Here is a 14,004-nt window from a genome sequence, read left to right on the forward strand (position 1 = left end):
ACCCTCCTCGGCCAGGGGCACCAATTGAGGCTGTGCGCTGCTCCAGCAGGGAAACTGAGGCACGGAGACACGCGTCCTGACCGCGAGCCCCCAGCCCGCAGAGCCTTCCCCTTTGCACCACGCTACTTGCTGAGAACACCCCCTCGCTTGTGGCACTTTATTTTTATCGGGTTAAATGCTAACTGGGATGGGATGGGATGGGAGGGGATGGGATGGGATGGTAGGGTAGAGCATGGCATGGCATGGTAGGGTGTGGCATGGGACGGGACGGGACGGGATGGGATGGGATGGGACGGGACGAGACGGGAGCTCCCGCTCTGCAGCCCAGCAGTGCCCAGGGCTGCAACCGGCCAGACCGCAGCCTTGCAAGCCACCACAGCTCAGCACCCAGCACCAAGCAGCCCCTTCCAAGCCATCAATTAGGAAAGAAGCGATTCCACCCAACGGAGGAGGACAGCGGGTTTATTCTAGTGCAATGTCCACCGACTCTTTCACAAAGCACCCTCATCCTCTCCGGCAAGCAAGCTCCAGGCTTCTTTCCACCGGCAAGAGCTGGGCTGGGGGCTGCCGGCTGCCCTGGGGCTGGTTTGGCTCCGGGCTGAGCTCCGTGCCGAGCTCCGTGCCGGCTGGCTGGGAGCAAACACCTCCCTGCAAGCCCCCCGTGGGGCTGCGCCAGCCTTACGCTGGCAAGGAACAGCCTGCTCGTGTTTACTGGCACCCTTTACATATTTCATTTCTCTTGCCTAGTTTTCTTGGCAAATTCTTGCAGGGTGAAGCTGTTTAATAATATTTTCGGCGGCATGCAGGCTGCTGGAGAAACACAGCCAAAACACTTTCCCTGCCTCTGTGGATTTGCCACTTCGGGCCAGCCTAAGGGAAAGTTATGACCTGAAATCCTGAGTATTTATTTAGCAATGAGATGGCCTGGTTAACTGCAGGGGATGGAGCCGGGGACTCGAGCTGCCAGGCGGGATGACGACAGGCGGGTGACAACTGTGTCCCCTCAAAAATAGAGGTGGGAGCTGGTGGGCACGGCTCCATCCCCCTCCAGGCACAAAGGAGATGTTTGAAGAGCCAGCTACAACCCACGGGGAGCAAGAGAAATACCTTTGGGACCTAATACTTTGACGTTTTAAAGCACAGAAGACATGAAAGCGGTGGGGAAGCCCTTGGCCCCAGGGCAACCGCAGGCACCTCGTTCTTGGCTCCAAGCACCCGCCCCATGGTGTGTTCGGGACAGTCCGTCCTGCCAAAGGGGAAAAAAACCCTCCCCAACATCCCTCACCGCTTGCTCTGCTTTTTTTTTCTCTAACTCATTTTTTTCAGCAGGGCTCTGGAGACACCTGATGAGGGTGAAATGGGGAGGCGAAGGGGAAACGCTCCCTGGCTGACCTCCTCTCCCCACGCGCTCCCCGGGGAATCCCATCCCGTGGCGTGTGGGCACGTTCCTGGGACAGTGTCCCTATTCCCCAAAAACCTGTCCATCTCCCTCCTGTCACACCAAGACCCAAGGAAAGGACCGTGCAAAAGCCACGGTGCTTTTGATGCTCTCAGCATCCCGGACGGACCAGGGATGGGCACGCTGCCCACGCGGGCAGGGGCTGCCGCCACGTCCCCCACCCAGCCGGGACCTCTCAGCCCCCGCATCCCTCCCCCATGGCAGAGATTGAGGGGAGGGGGAGCCCTGTTCTTGCTTCACCACTAATTAACAGCCACAATTACCAACCTGGCCAAGCACTCCCACTAATTGTTGCCTTGCAGTGTTTTGCACGGCAGCTGCTGAATCAACAGGAGCAGGCTCCCGGGCGAGCCGAAACCCCCGGTGCGAGGCGAGGGCTTGTGCGAGGCGAAGCCCAGGGGAAATGCCTGCTGGTACCCGGGGCTGCTGCGTACCCGGAATGCGGGCACGGAGGGGGTGTTTTTGTCAAGCCCACCCCATCAGCTGGAAATGCCCCTTCAACCTCACTAAACCAGGTCAGGACCAAAAAGAAAATCAAGAAGGAGCCATTGCTGACACGCCAGCTCCTGCTGCTCCAACAACGCAACAGCCCTTGAAATAAAGCATGGGTCTGGCAGGACGGGCTGGACCGAGCCTCGCGAGTGGGGCCGTGCCGGGATGCTGGGCAGAGTGGTGAGGGCAGGGGTCCCAGCAAGACCCTGTGAGCTGGGGAAGGGCGATGTTGGGTCCCTGGCAGCCTTAAAGCAAGTGCTCCAGCTGGCTCGTGTCTGCGTGGGCAGCTCCAGAGTGAGCGCAGAGGCACCTTTGGGAAGAGCAGCGATGCCCGGCTGCCCTCTGGGACGGCAAAAGGGGATTTTTCAGGTGCTGCCGCCCACGGGACCCCCCGCACAGGGGGTGAGAGGGTGCCCCGGCTGCCTGTGCCAACAGTCACCTCGTTATTTGGGGGGTGGGATTCAGCTCAATCCCAAATCCTCTGCTTTTAATTGAAAGGAGAAGGCTCTGTGCAGCCACGGGTGACTCATTCACAGGGCACGGGCTGGGCCGCCTCTCCAGCCCGCCTCTCCCTCCGTGAAGTAACTACCGAGACTACTAATAATAGTTAGAAACCAAAAATAGAATTCTTTTTTTTTTTTTTTTTTTTTCTTCTCTTTTTCAAAAACTCCATCCTCTGAAAACAGCCAGCTGCAATCCGGCGAGTTCAACCACTCCCCTCGACTTGTCCAAACCCCACTGCCCCAAGGGCTGGGACCGTCCCTGTCCCCGCTCCTGCCCCACGGGAAGCACCGTCGGCCGCGGCATACACGCGGGGTGATGCCAAGCCCGGCCAGTGGCTCACCCCGAAACTCATGGCACAGCGGGGGCCGGGGCAGAGGTGCGAGCCAGGGCAGTGGGTGGCAAGCTCTCTCCGCTCCCACTTCTCTACATCTAGCGCAGGGAACCAGCGAGGCAGGTCTTGAGATGCAGCAGTGACAGCAAACGGACAAGGGTGAAGGCGACGAGGAGGCGAGGACGGCAGGGGGTCGCCCCGGATCAGACGGTGCCTCCAGCGCTGGGGAGAGGAGGGAGGGACGGGCTGGGGCAGCGGCGGAGGAAAAGCAGAGGAAGGGGTCCCGCGAGACCCCGGCCGGGCGAGGGACTGACCCAGCAGCAGTTCTCTAAGTCATTTGATGGGGCGCTTCCAGCATTTCCATCAAGAAGGTGTCGATTGGTGTGTCGCCTATTAGCTTGAAGAAGAAGAGGTGCTCCAGGCATTTCAGGCCAATGGACCGGAGAGCTGGGAGACGGAGCAAGAGCTTTGCGAACCTGGGGGGGCAGGAGACATGACATGGTCAGACATCCCACCGGCAGCCCCGCTTCTGCCCTGACCCCCAAAACTTCTGTGGCCAGTCCTGCTCAGAAGGGCCGGGAGTCAGACACAACTTCTTTTGCTACCAAAGTCATGGGGCTACACCCAGAGCTGCGCAGAGAAATCATTAATTATGTCCCCAGCCTTAAAGATCAGGCAGCCACGCTGGATTTTCACAACAAACACGTGCTGATAGCTGAGCTAGTAAAATAAGAAACGAAAGGCCATCCCCGGGACTGGGGTGCACCACTGGCTTCGTGCATGTGTCACGCATGTGCACTACCGTTCAGCGAGCACCCTGCGATGCTCGTGGGGTCCCTACACCGCAGCCGCGGGGAGGAGGCACCACGGGCCAGCCTTGTCGCAGGCAGTGGTGCAAGCAGCTTCAGCAGCTTGATCTTCCATCAGGGAAAAGGGCAAGCAGCCGGGGAGGGGATGGAGGAGATGCTGAGTGGGGTTAGCTTGTACCTGGCTCAGCGATGCCCCTTTCCTGCAGGCACCGGGCACCTTCCAGGCAGCTCCACCAGCCATCGCTCCGGGCTGGAGGCACCGCGGGGATGAAGCCAATGGAAGGAGACAAGAGCTTTGATGCAAAAGCTGGAAGAAGTGCTGCAAATCAGCCGAGACACGGGGTGCTCCCCTTCTCCCTGCCCACGGCGGGGGTCCGACAAGCCCCAGTCAAACAAAAGCCCTTTCTCCCCAGCCTGCCCTGCCCAGCGGAGACGCTTGTCAGGTCGCACCCGAGATGCCGGCAAGAGCCGACAGGCAGAAGGGCTGCGCAGCCGGGCAGGGGAGAGCCAGGGGGGCTGGGGAGAGCCGACAGTGCTGCAGGAGCCAGCCGGGATGAAGGAGACGAGCCCCAGGGCTGGCCAGCCATGCTGGGGAAAGGCTGCTGTGCGTTGGGCTCTGAGGGTAGCAGGAGGCTGCGGAGCTGGGAGAAAGCCACCGGCTCCTGTAAGGGTGCTTCGGAGCACCCCAAGGTGCCACCCGGGGTGCCCCCACCCTGCCTGCCCGCGCCCCAGGGGTGCAGACAGCAACCCCGGGTGCTGCGGGATGTTGCCTCCCCGCTCTCAAAACGGGGAAAAGGCCCTTTAATGGTCGGGAGTGCATTTATTTGTTTTTACTGCTGCACAATCAGGGCTTGAACATAAGCAAAGGCCGGAACCAGCTCCGGGAGAAGGGGACTCTCTAGAAAACACACACATAGAGAGAGACATGCACAAACATACAGATATTATACATGCATGCACACTTCTCTCTCCCTATTTTTTTTTTTTGCTGAGCTGGCGAGAACGGTGGGAGCAGAGCCAGGAAAAACAAATCAGTCCTACCATCCCATTCAGGAAGTTTCACTTTAAACCAAACCAGATGATGGCTCCAGCCCTCGGATATGTTTAACTGTGAGATAACCAGCCCACAGCACAACGTGCCAGGGCTGCGGCCGGGAGGGAAGAAAATAGCCCCGATTCCCTGCGGCTGCCGGGTGTCACGTAGGCACTGTGCCCTCCCTGCAGAGGAGCAGGGGCTGGCACGGAGGCGAGCACAGCTGGGTTTTTCCTAGGATTGCCTCCCTCCATCTCGCTGCTGCAGAGAAGTTCCCTTTTGGTGTTTACATGGTGCTCGCAAGCTCTTGATGGCCGGGGACTAGGCTGAAGACACGCACCGAAGGGCGTCTGAAGAGGTGGGGAAGCCAAGCGCTCACTGCGGCGTGGAGCAGGCGAGGGAACCCGCCACGGGCTCGACCAGCCGTTTGCTCAACCACAGGAAGAACTTGTTTCCAGCCCCAGATGGTGATCACATTGTGCCACGAGACCAGGAGGATGCAGAGAGCTCCTGAGAGCTTGGTTTAGCTCTTGTGCAACTCTGGACTCCCAGCCCACACGTTAACCCTCCCGAGCCACCTGGGCTTGTTCCACCGTTGCCCTGCACCATAGAAAAGATGGAGTAAGGTCAGCAATGCCCAGTCACGGCTCTCAGGACAGCCCTGAGCGTGCAAAAACCTTTAAGGCCACCAAAGAAATGTGCGAGGATCACATGAGGAGGTCCCCAGCCCAAGGTCATTCAAAGCCAGTGAGAGATCAAACTCCAGAGCCCTTGGTGCAGGCTACCAAACCTAAAACACTCCCTTACACATCGCTGATCATTGAGGTAGAGTCCTGGGGAACTGATTTTGACTGGTGGCTCAGCGACTTTGCTCAGTCATGCACAGCGGCTTCGCGGCTGTTTGGTCGATGCAGAGCGGTGCTGTCCCCGTGCCAGCCCCCTGCCCAGCCCCACCGCAGCGAGCAGCAGCGTGCGAGGGCTGCACGACTCGGCTGCGGACACTGGACGCCTATGCAAAGCAAAAAGTTCATCCCACGCGGGGAATAATCCGGGAGAGCTGCCGGCCACGATTCCCAAGGCAGCTCTCCTTGTGCCAGGTATGGCTGGCTGCTCGTTGTGAGCCCCAAGGGGAGCAGAGCTCTTCTGAAACACCCGAACAGCCGAAGTCCAGGGTCTGGGTCTGGATTTGCTTAGGAACTGCAATTTAATAATGCTTTTTGGAAGAGGAGTTGGCTTGAGAGTTGGCCTGAGGTCCACACAAACCACCCAGGAGAGGAGAGGTAATCACCCCTGCTCTGTGCTCCGTGCTTATCCCCCACTTCCCCTCCTCACCAAAGTCAAACACACCCAACGGTACCTCCATCCTAACTCTCCCTGCCACAAGCCAACCATGAACATCCAAGAAACCCCTTAACGATGCATCTTTTTTCATCTGCCAGCACATCGGTACCCAAAGGGGGGAAAAAATAAGTCTAATATTTCTTCTGAGGGTGCGATCTGCCCACTGCATTCATTGCTGTAAAAGCATCCTTTTTTTAATTTAACCATCCAGACACGCAAAACCGGGAATGCAGGTGAGTTGCAAATCCCAGTTGTTTGGGCTGTTTTTCCCAATATTCACGCCTCAGCAATGATACGCACCAGCAGCAGTTTCCAGCGCTTTGCTTGGTTTCTCAAATGACTGTCAGTAACTTAACTGGCAGTTGCCAGCTTCAGGCTGTAACTGGGAAAATGCGCCCACTCAGCTCCTGAGCGGTCCAGGAAAGCATTCCTAATTCCCCCTCCCATTCCCAGCTGGATTGGGGGAGGCGGGGAGGGGAGAAAAGAGCATCAATTGAGGCTTTCACTTCCCAGCAATGATGCTCATCTGCCACTGAAAATTAACTCCGTGTGCATCTTATTTTCGCTGTGGTTTGCTCTCCGTGGTTGCCAAAAGGGAAATGATACCCCTTCCCCCATGTGCTCATCCCACTGCTGCGGCCGCAGGAGCCGGGGCTCCTCAGGTCTCGGCACCGCCGTTACTGCCTGACCTCGTCCTGGCTGCGCTGCGTTCGGTAGCACGGGAATAAAGACCTCTCTGCGCTTCACAGGCGGATTTTCTAAGGACGTTCACAGCTGAACCAGGTAGAAATGAGTGGTTTTCTCTGCAGCGAGCCGTTCATTCCCAGAAGACGTGGGAACACAGACCCCTAAACAGAAGGGACCCAGCACCCGCACGCAGGTGCAGCGACCCCGAGGACGGCACTCGGACCCTGTCCCAGGCTGCAGCACCCTTTGCCCAGGCTGCAGCACCCACTGCATGGGGCTTTGCATTGGCATGAGGCTGCAGAAGGTCAGGGCACAGCCAGCAACTCACCTCCCGGGCTGGTCGGGGTATTTGTGTTTGCAATATGCCTCTAGCGATGCGTACACCTTCTCCCGTAACGCCTCCACTTCAGCCGGGTTGGAGAGACCTTTCGAGTCTGAAAGGCAATGAAAGGACCATCAGCCAAAAACCTCCAGGCTCTCCAGGCAGGCAAGGATCCTCCTGTGCATCCCCCAGCCCCCTCCATCCCTCCCGGCACCACCAGACCAGGGCACAGTGTGGACGCAGGGTCTGAACCCCAGGAATTTGGGGCAGTACCTAACACCTCCCGGGAAGCGTTCAAGCCTCGAAAGGTTTACTCTGTGACTACAGATCTGTTTTACCCCACCTCACACCCCAACCCCAACCGTTCTGGCTCATTCCAGGGGTCACAGGACCCTCATTTAAAGGGTTTAAGTCGCCCTCAAGTCCTGGGCTTGTGGGATTTCTCCCTCCAGCAAGAAGAACTGCAACAGGGCTAAACAAAAAGCCCCTGCTCTGGCAGGTCCCCCGCAACACGGCGAGGATCTGTTTTTAGTAGGGTGAAAGGGACAGTCAAGCAATCGATATCCCCAAGCACATGCGCCACGGGAACCTCTCCAGATTCCCCTTCTTTTACCATATACGGCTAATCCCAAATTACAGACAATAAATTACTGGTGATTACAAGGTGGGGGGGGGAAGTCAAGCAGAAAAACAAACCCAAGAAACAGCAATAAACCCTGCTGAAATGCCCTGGCCCGGGTTCAGTGGGAAAGGCCAGAGAAAGAGCCATGCTTGGGCACAAACCACGCTCCTGCGAGGACAGGGAAGGGAAGGGGTGGCTGCAGATGTGGAGGTCTGTCCTCAGCTGCCATCTGCTTTTGCTCTGGACTGACTCGCTCTAAAATACAGAGAACCCCCCAACAGAGCTGTACAGCTATCTGCAGGCTGGCCGTTTATCTCCTGCTGCAGCAGGGCTTTGCTCTCTGAAACGCCGGAGACAACCCCCGGCACTGAACCTTCGTCTTCCCTCGGGCAGCTGGGGCCAAGGGGGAAAAACGAGCAGCGCGAAGCCTCCTGGAGTCTGTAAAATTAAGCAAGCTGCGGACAAAAAAGAAAGTTCTTGTGTATTTTATAAGCACATTTCATGCCTTTCACCCTCTGCAGGCTCTGCACAGGGCTTTTCCAGAAAGGCAGTTAATAAAAGCCCTTGGATGTTGAGATCAGGAAACAGAGGACAAGGTCCAGGCTCTAACTTTGCTCTAACCCATACTTTTGTCTTAAAGGATATCTAGATTCATTTTTGCTCCTATTGAGGGACAACTGCCTTAAGCGCCAGAACTTTCTTTATACAGAGTCGGCTGAAACACTGAAAATAGGAAGACTGTGTATGTTGATCAAACCAAAGCCCCTCAAGCTCAGCAGAGAACTCAGCCCGTCAGTAGGAGTCAGCTCCAAAAGCAGCATTCGCCATCTCCTCAGATGATCGCAGCCAAGTCCCAGCCAAGGCCGGGCCCTGTACGGAGAATATTTCGGACCGTGAAACCGTGCTGCCCTCTGCGAAGGTGAAAACACCCCTTGGAAAGGGAGGCCTGGAGAGCAACCCTGGGCATGGATCCAGATCCACCCCTGACCTGCAAAGGACATGCTTGTAAGGTGGCAGATGCACGTGCAGCACTTTTAATTTGACTTTCATTCTTGCCTCTCTTCCTTCTTGCCCTGTCCTTGGGAGTTGGGTGCCCTCGGTTATTTGCAATGGAGCTTTACAGGTAAGAAAAGGAGCCAAAAGGACACAGCATCAGCCAAGAGAGGACTGGAGAGAAGGTAATGGCATGTACCGGGGTTGAAGAGGACAATGGCTCGCAGGCAGCCTAGCTCTGTCTTGTCCATCTGCATGTCTCGCATTTTTGACACGAGTTCTGTCAGTACTCTGCAAAGGACACAGAAATCACAGGCGTCAGCGTTAAAAAGAAATGAAAAAACACCCAGGTGTCAGACCCAGAGTGAGGTCCTCCAGTGCACAGTTAATGAAGTCATGGGATAGCGCTTGCTTATACCAGCTGAGGATATGCCCTCATTTTCCTCCTGTATCAAAAATAGCTCATTAGGAACATCAATAGTTCCTGTGAGATACAACAGAGACAGTAAAAACTGGCTTCATATATTCACCGAGAGGCTTTGGCACCTGAGAAAGCTGCCTAAAAATAAAAAATAATAATACAAAAAAAACCCCAACAGGTATCTAAAGGCAATTTCCTCTGCCGGTAATTTTTATTACTCCCTTTGCTCTTGCTGCAGGTGCCGGTCTTGAAATATTTTCCACTGATTGCCCAGTTTTCCCCATTAGCTCCTGCAGTGAAGTCATGATCTTGCACTTATGACCTCACAGGAAACAAATGATGTCACCCGGGTCCAAAGAACAATTTCCTTGCACAGCAAAGAAGCAAACGTGATTTGGTTTCAACTAAGCTGTATCGAGACGAGTCTCGGGCAGAGAGATCAGCCACCATTTAAGCAGCGTCTGGAGCCACACTGTGGGTCAAACACCCTGGAAGTCTGGCTTTAAAACACTTTCCCAAAGCACGAGATTAAAGAGCCCTCGGGATACGCATGTGGAACCTGCTGGGTATTCTGGGTGTTTTTTCATTGTGAAAATAAAATCATGTCTTGGTCCAATTAAAGATGAAAAGAAATAAAGAAGTGGCCTCCTCGTAACATTAGAAGGCATCTGGACCTCATGAAAGAGGCTTTTGATTTGCACTGGGCAGCCCTCTCCCTGACTATTTCGGGCTGCTGGTTTCTGCAGGTTTAAGAGGAAGGATTTAATGTCATTGCCTGCAGCACGGACCGTGACATTTCCATGCACGCCGTGGGATGGACACGCCTCAGCCCGGGCTCCTCCGACCACGAGCCCACGTGCCACCGCAGCTCCATCCGACCCCGCAAGCAGATGGCGATGCAGGGAATGGAAGCAGACCGGCGCGGAGACAGAGACGGGGACGTCTAGGCAAGGTGGCCCGAGACCGTTCCCCCCCGTCCACCCTTCCCTCTGCCCACCTGTCGAAGATGGCCCCGACACCGGCACTGTGCGCGCTGTTCCGGTGCACGTGGAGCCCGGTGGCTAGGAGGATCCCGTCTTTCACGGCTATGGACCGGTGGGAGAAGGAGGCGATTAGGAGCTCGTTCCACCCTGGGGAGAAGAAAACAACCAAGGCAGCAGGTTAGAGCCATGGGAACCTCGGCGGGTTCGGGAATCGGCAACGTCACTTCCCCGGCGCTAAAAAGAGAGGAGGAAACCGCTCAAGAACCGCCTTTGCTAGAGTAACGAGGCTGGATGTGGGAAGGGAGGGGGAAGGCAACCCTTTCTTGGATGTCAGGGAAGGAAAAACCGTTAAGGAACAAATGCACTAAAAATATAATGCTATTAAGGGAAGCAGTTTCCTCTATAAACCTTGCAGGCACCAGAGCAAACAGCTCTCTGCCCTGCTCCTCTCACTGTGAACCTACAAGTGGGTGTGGAGCACCCCTCTGACCTTATACTCTGTGCCTCTGAGCAGTTAAAAACCTATTAACGCTTTGTATCAGCTAATTGGGCTCATTTTCAGGCCATAATGGGGCACAAAAGTTCATTCACCATTATTCAGCTGTGCAAATTGGGACCATGAAAACTCTCCCTTGCAGGTTTGTTGCTTCTGCCATATAAATACTGGAAGGGATTGCCTCTCCTCTCGCCTGCCGCTGTACAGGGATGTCCCGCATCCATGACTGCTCCACTAACAGCCTTCCATAGCTGCCTGGAAATCAGCTTTTGTCTTTATTGGTTACTGGACATGCTGCTTCAGGAGACAGGAAAACACATCCTCGGAGCCGGGACACCATGGGAGCAGTTTGAGCTAGTTAGAAATGGGAAAGGGAAGGGAGATGCGACCTCCCTCCCCGCCTTCCAGCTCCCCTTCCTAATTTAACACGTCTTCAAATTCTTAAATCTGCTACCAGCTGAGTTCAAGAATGCCTGAAACAAACCCCTAACAAGAAGAAATGCTGTAAAGTTTTGAAGGGTGGAAATTTTGGTGACTTTGAACCAGGAGAGGCATCTTCAACGAGACAAGATGGGTCTTCTGCCACCCTGGGGAGTTTCACACTCATCATGTGGCTGATGTAACCGGCCTGAAAATGTTCTGGTGTCCAGAACACAGGGCTGCTTGGCAGGATCCAGAAAAGTCAGGATATTGGGTTTTATTTTTTTTCCCAGGCTGGAAAAGCAATGCAACAACATCCTTCACCTCCTCTCCCGCCACAGAAACACGTCTTTTCTCGCTGACTGGAATAAATACAAGGTCCACGTGTGCTATATTTACCTACTGTTGCAGAGATGGGTTGTGCCATTAGAAATGTTGACAGGGAATAAAGTTCACTCTTTCCTAAGTGGCCGCAGGATGTTTCCACCCCAATCACGGGAACATTTATTTGGCTATTTACTGGGCGAGGCCTGGCACTTGCAGAGGGATTGCAACACCGTGAAACCCAAGGAGGACGGAGGAGAAGATGTGGGACTGCACCAGGAGCCTGCAGGAACCCTGCTCCCTGGCTGAAGAGGACCTCCCAGAGCCAGACCCCCAGAAAGGTGCCGTGGGTGCTTCCCACCAGCCGTCCCATGCAGACCCACAGCAACTCCACACGTAGCTCCAACCAACAGAAACCAGAGCTGGTTCACGGCGTCCCTCCATGGCACCAGCTTTCACAACTCTGTCCTAACTCTCGGCCATCACCCAAACCCCTCTGCCGTGGCTCCGCACAGCCCCAGCAGTGCCAAATTCAGCCTCTGGCTTGCCAAGAACATGTGAAAGTGGTGAGGCTGTGGGGTGCCACCAACATCTGTGCTGGGCTTATTTCAGCTAAGGAGTGCTGGATTAATCAGCATCCTTCAGCTGAATTATTCCCATTTAGAGCTGGGATGTTTCAGCTGAAATGGGGAACATATTTCTACCCGGTGCTTTCACCAGAGCATCCCCAAAGAGCTGACAAGATAAAGAGGCAAGCAGGAAAAACACCGTATAACCACAGGCAGCAAATCTGAGTTAGAGATCAAACAAGTCTATCCAAAGAGTTTTGCATTTCAGCCCAAGCTCTGGAGAAGCAGAGCAGATTTCTCTGACTCTTGTCACTCCTTTGTCATCAAACAAGGTGGCTGCAGCCTCCGGGGATGCTTGGGCTCCTCTGGGGTAGGGAAGGCACCTGGCCACGCAGCAACCGTCATCTTAACCCATCTCACTACCAAGTTTCCCCACCAGCCCTACAAAACGAACTGCAGCTGCAGAGATGTAGCGCTCAGCATCCTTTGCCAGGCTGGCCTCGATGCAGAGAAAACATCAGGTTATTCCTGTCTTAGCCACAGCAAGCCTGGAAACAAGAAAACCCAGGGAAAACAGGCTTAAAAAGTTGGGTTTTCTTCTCTTCCAAAAAGCTCAGAGAGGGAAGATTTTTAAATGATTCAGGATTAGAGGAAAGCTACTGCCGGCCCATGCAGCACCACTCCTCCAAAGATGCATGCTCCACTTAATTTTTCCTCCAAGGATGCATGACTGAACCCGACTGACGCTCTTAGCTTAAATATTTCATGGGCAGCTGTTCTCAGCAGGCCGCTCTCCCCACTCAATAATAGATAGAGCCACTGGTTAAAAGACTTGGGGGAGGTTATCTGAGGCCCCGACAGAGACGCTTGGGGCAGGGAGCCCATCGGAGCCGCTCCAGGTGCTAAGCCCACCCCATGGCCATGGGGCTAGAGCCACCACGAGATCTGGGATGCGATGGGGTCTGCAGCCCCCTCTCCTGCCCTTCGGAGTGGCCCCTCCAGGATGCCAGCTCAGAGCTGGTCCTAACAAGCACCAGCACAAAGGAGAGAACATCAGAGCGGAAAGTCTCCAGCTTTCATTAGCCTTCTTCTAAAGAGAAAGGAAAAACCTTGAACTGCTGTGGGTTTTGTCTCCATTTCACAAAAGGCGGCGGCAGCTTTTTGTCTGAATCCAGTTCTTCCCTGCAATATTTGCAGAAAGCCCTCAAAGATTTCTGTAGAGATGCTTCCCCTGCTCATCCACTCTCACAAGAGGCTCTAGAGACCCTCTTCAAAAATACACTTCTTGTATTTTCCAGAGAGGGCCGTGAGCCCACTCTGGCAATACTCACACCCACGGAAAAATCAGAGGAGCACCTTCACCAAAGTGCTAGCAGGTGCCATCCAGGGAGGGCATGGGACTTGGCCAAGTCTGCAGCAAGAATAAAACCCCCAAATTCTCCATTCCCAGCCTACTGCTGTAACCATTAGATGAAATGCGACTATAAAAATCTCCTTTCAGTAATATAAGAAGAGTGGAAAACCTACACCAGTAAACGGTGCGACTTAATCGCCCAGAAATCATTGAGGTCAAGGATTTCAGAGAGGTTGCAAGAGGGGCTGGGTATTTGTATGTAGGGCCAAGGTATGCAGTTATACTGGTTGATAGTCAATAAAAAATTGCAGAAAGTATTAAGATTTATGCATTTGGGCTACAATCAGCCATATTAAACAGAATGACAGCTAGTGTTTGTGTGGTGGGAAGAGGGAAACACTGGTCCCATCACCTTTGTACTCTGGAGCCCTTATACCTTCTCCTGAAGCGACCCGGACAGACCTTGGACCGCAAGAGTTCTGGCAGTTCCTACGTTTTGCGTTGACATGAATACCTTGCACTTGGTTCTTAAAGCACTTCCCTGCCCAATTTTATGGGCATTTATGTTGGGGCACACATTTTCCACAGCAAGAAGCCAGGAACGCTGCCATCAAAGTGAATCAGCAGTGTCTGTCTACAGAGGCCATTAACCCGAGGCCAGAAGAAGGCAGAGAGAGGAGCACACACCCTGCAGGGTTTTCCCCTCTTGAATTCCCTACAAAAGTGCATTTTGGGGAAACAACAGGAACTTTTAAAACTACCAGGGACTCCAGAGTTCCCGGCTTACTTAGGTTTGGCTGCCAGACTGGTTCACTCCAGGTAGCTCACCGGCTCACCCTGCTCT

General features: G+C 54.5%; 1 protein-coding gene across 4 annotated transcripts in view; it reads right to left on the bottom strand.

Annotated features, from left to right (window-relative positions):
* Positions 1-434: 434 nt before the first annotated feature.
* The window catches only part of RXRA (retinoid X receptor alpha), a 117,558-nt gene continuing 103,988 nt past the window's right edge, over positions 435-14,004 (bottom strand). For all 4 annotated transcript variants that reach the window (XM_052814698.1, XM_052814697.1, XM_052814700.1 and 1 more), the window contains exons 7-10: positions 10,012-10,144; positions 8,793-8,884; positions 6,985-7,090; positions 435-3,262 (exon numbers count right to left, since the gene is read on the bottom strand). In XM_052814698.1, coding sequence (XP_052670658.1) covers positions 3,115-3,262; positions 6,985-7,090; positions 8,793-8,884; positions 10,012-10,144 — 479 coding nt within the window. In that variant the 3' untranslated portion in view covers positions 435-3,114. The remainder of the gene's footprint in view (positions 3,263-6,984; positions 7,091-8,792; positions 8,885-10,011; positions 10,145-14,004) is intronic.

This window comes from Harpia harpyja, chromosome 19 (genome assembly GCF_026419915.1).
Source record: "Harpia harpyja isolate bHarHar1 chromosome 19, bHarHar1 primary haplotype, whole genome shotgun sequence".
NCBI classification, from domain to species: domain Eukaryota; kingdom Metazoa; phylum Chordata; class Aves; order Accipitriformes; family Accipitridae; genus Harpia; species Harpia harpyja.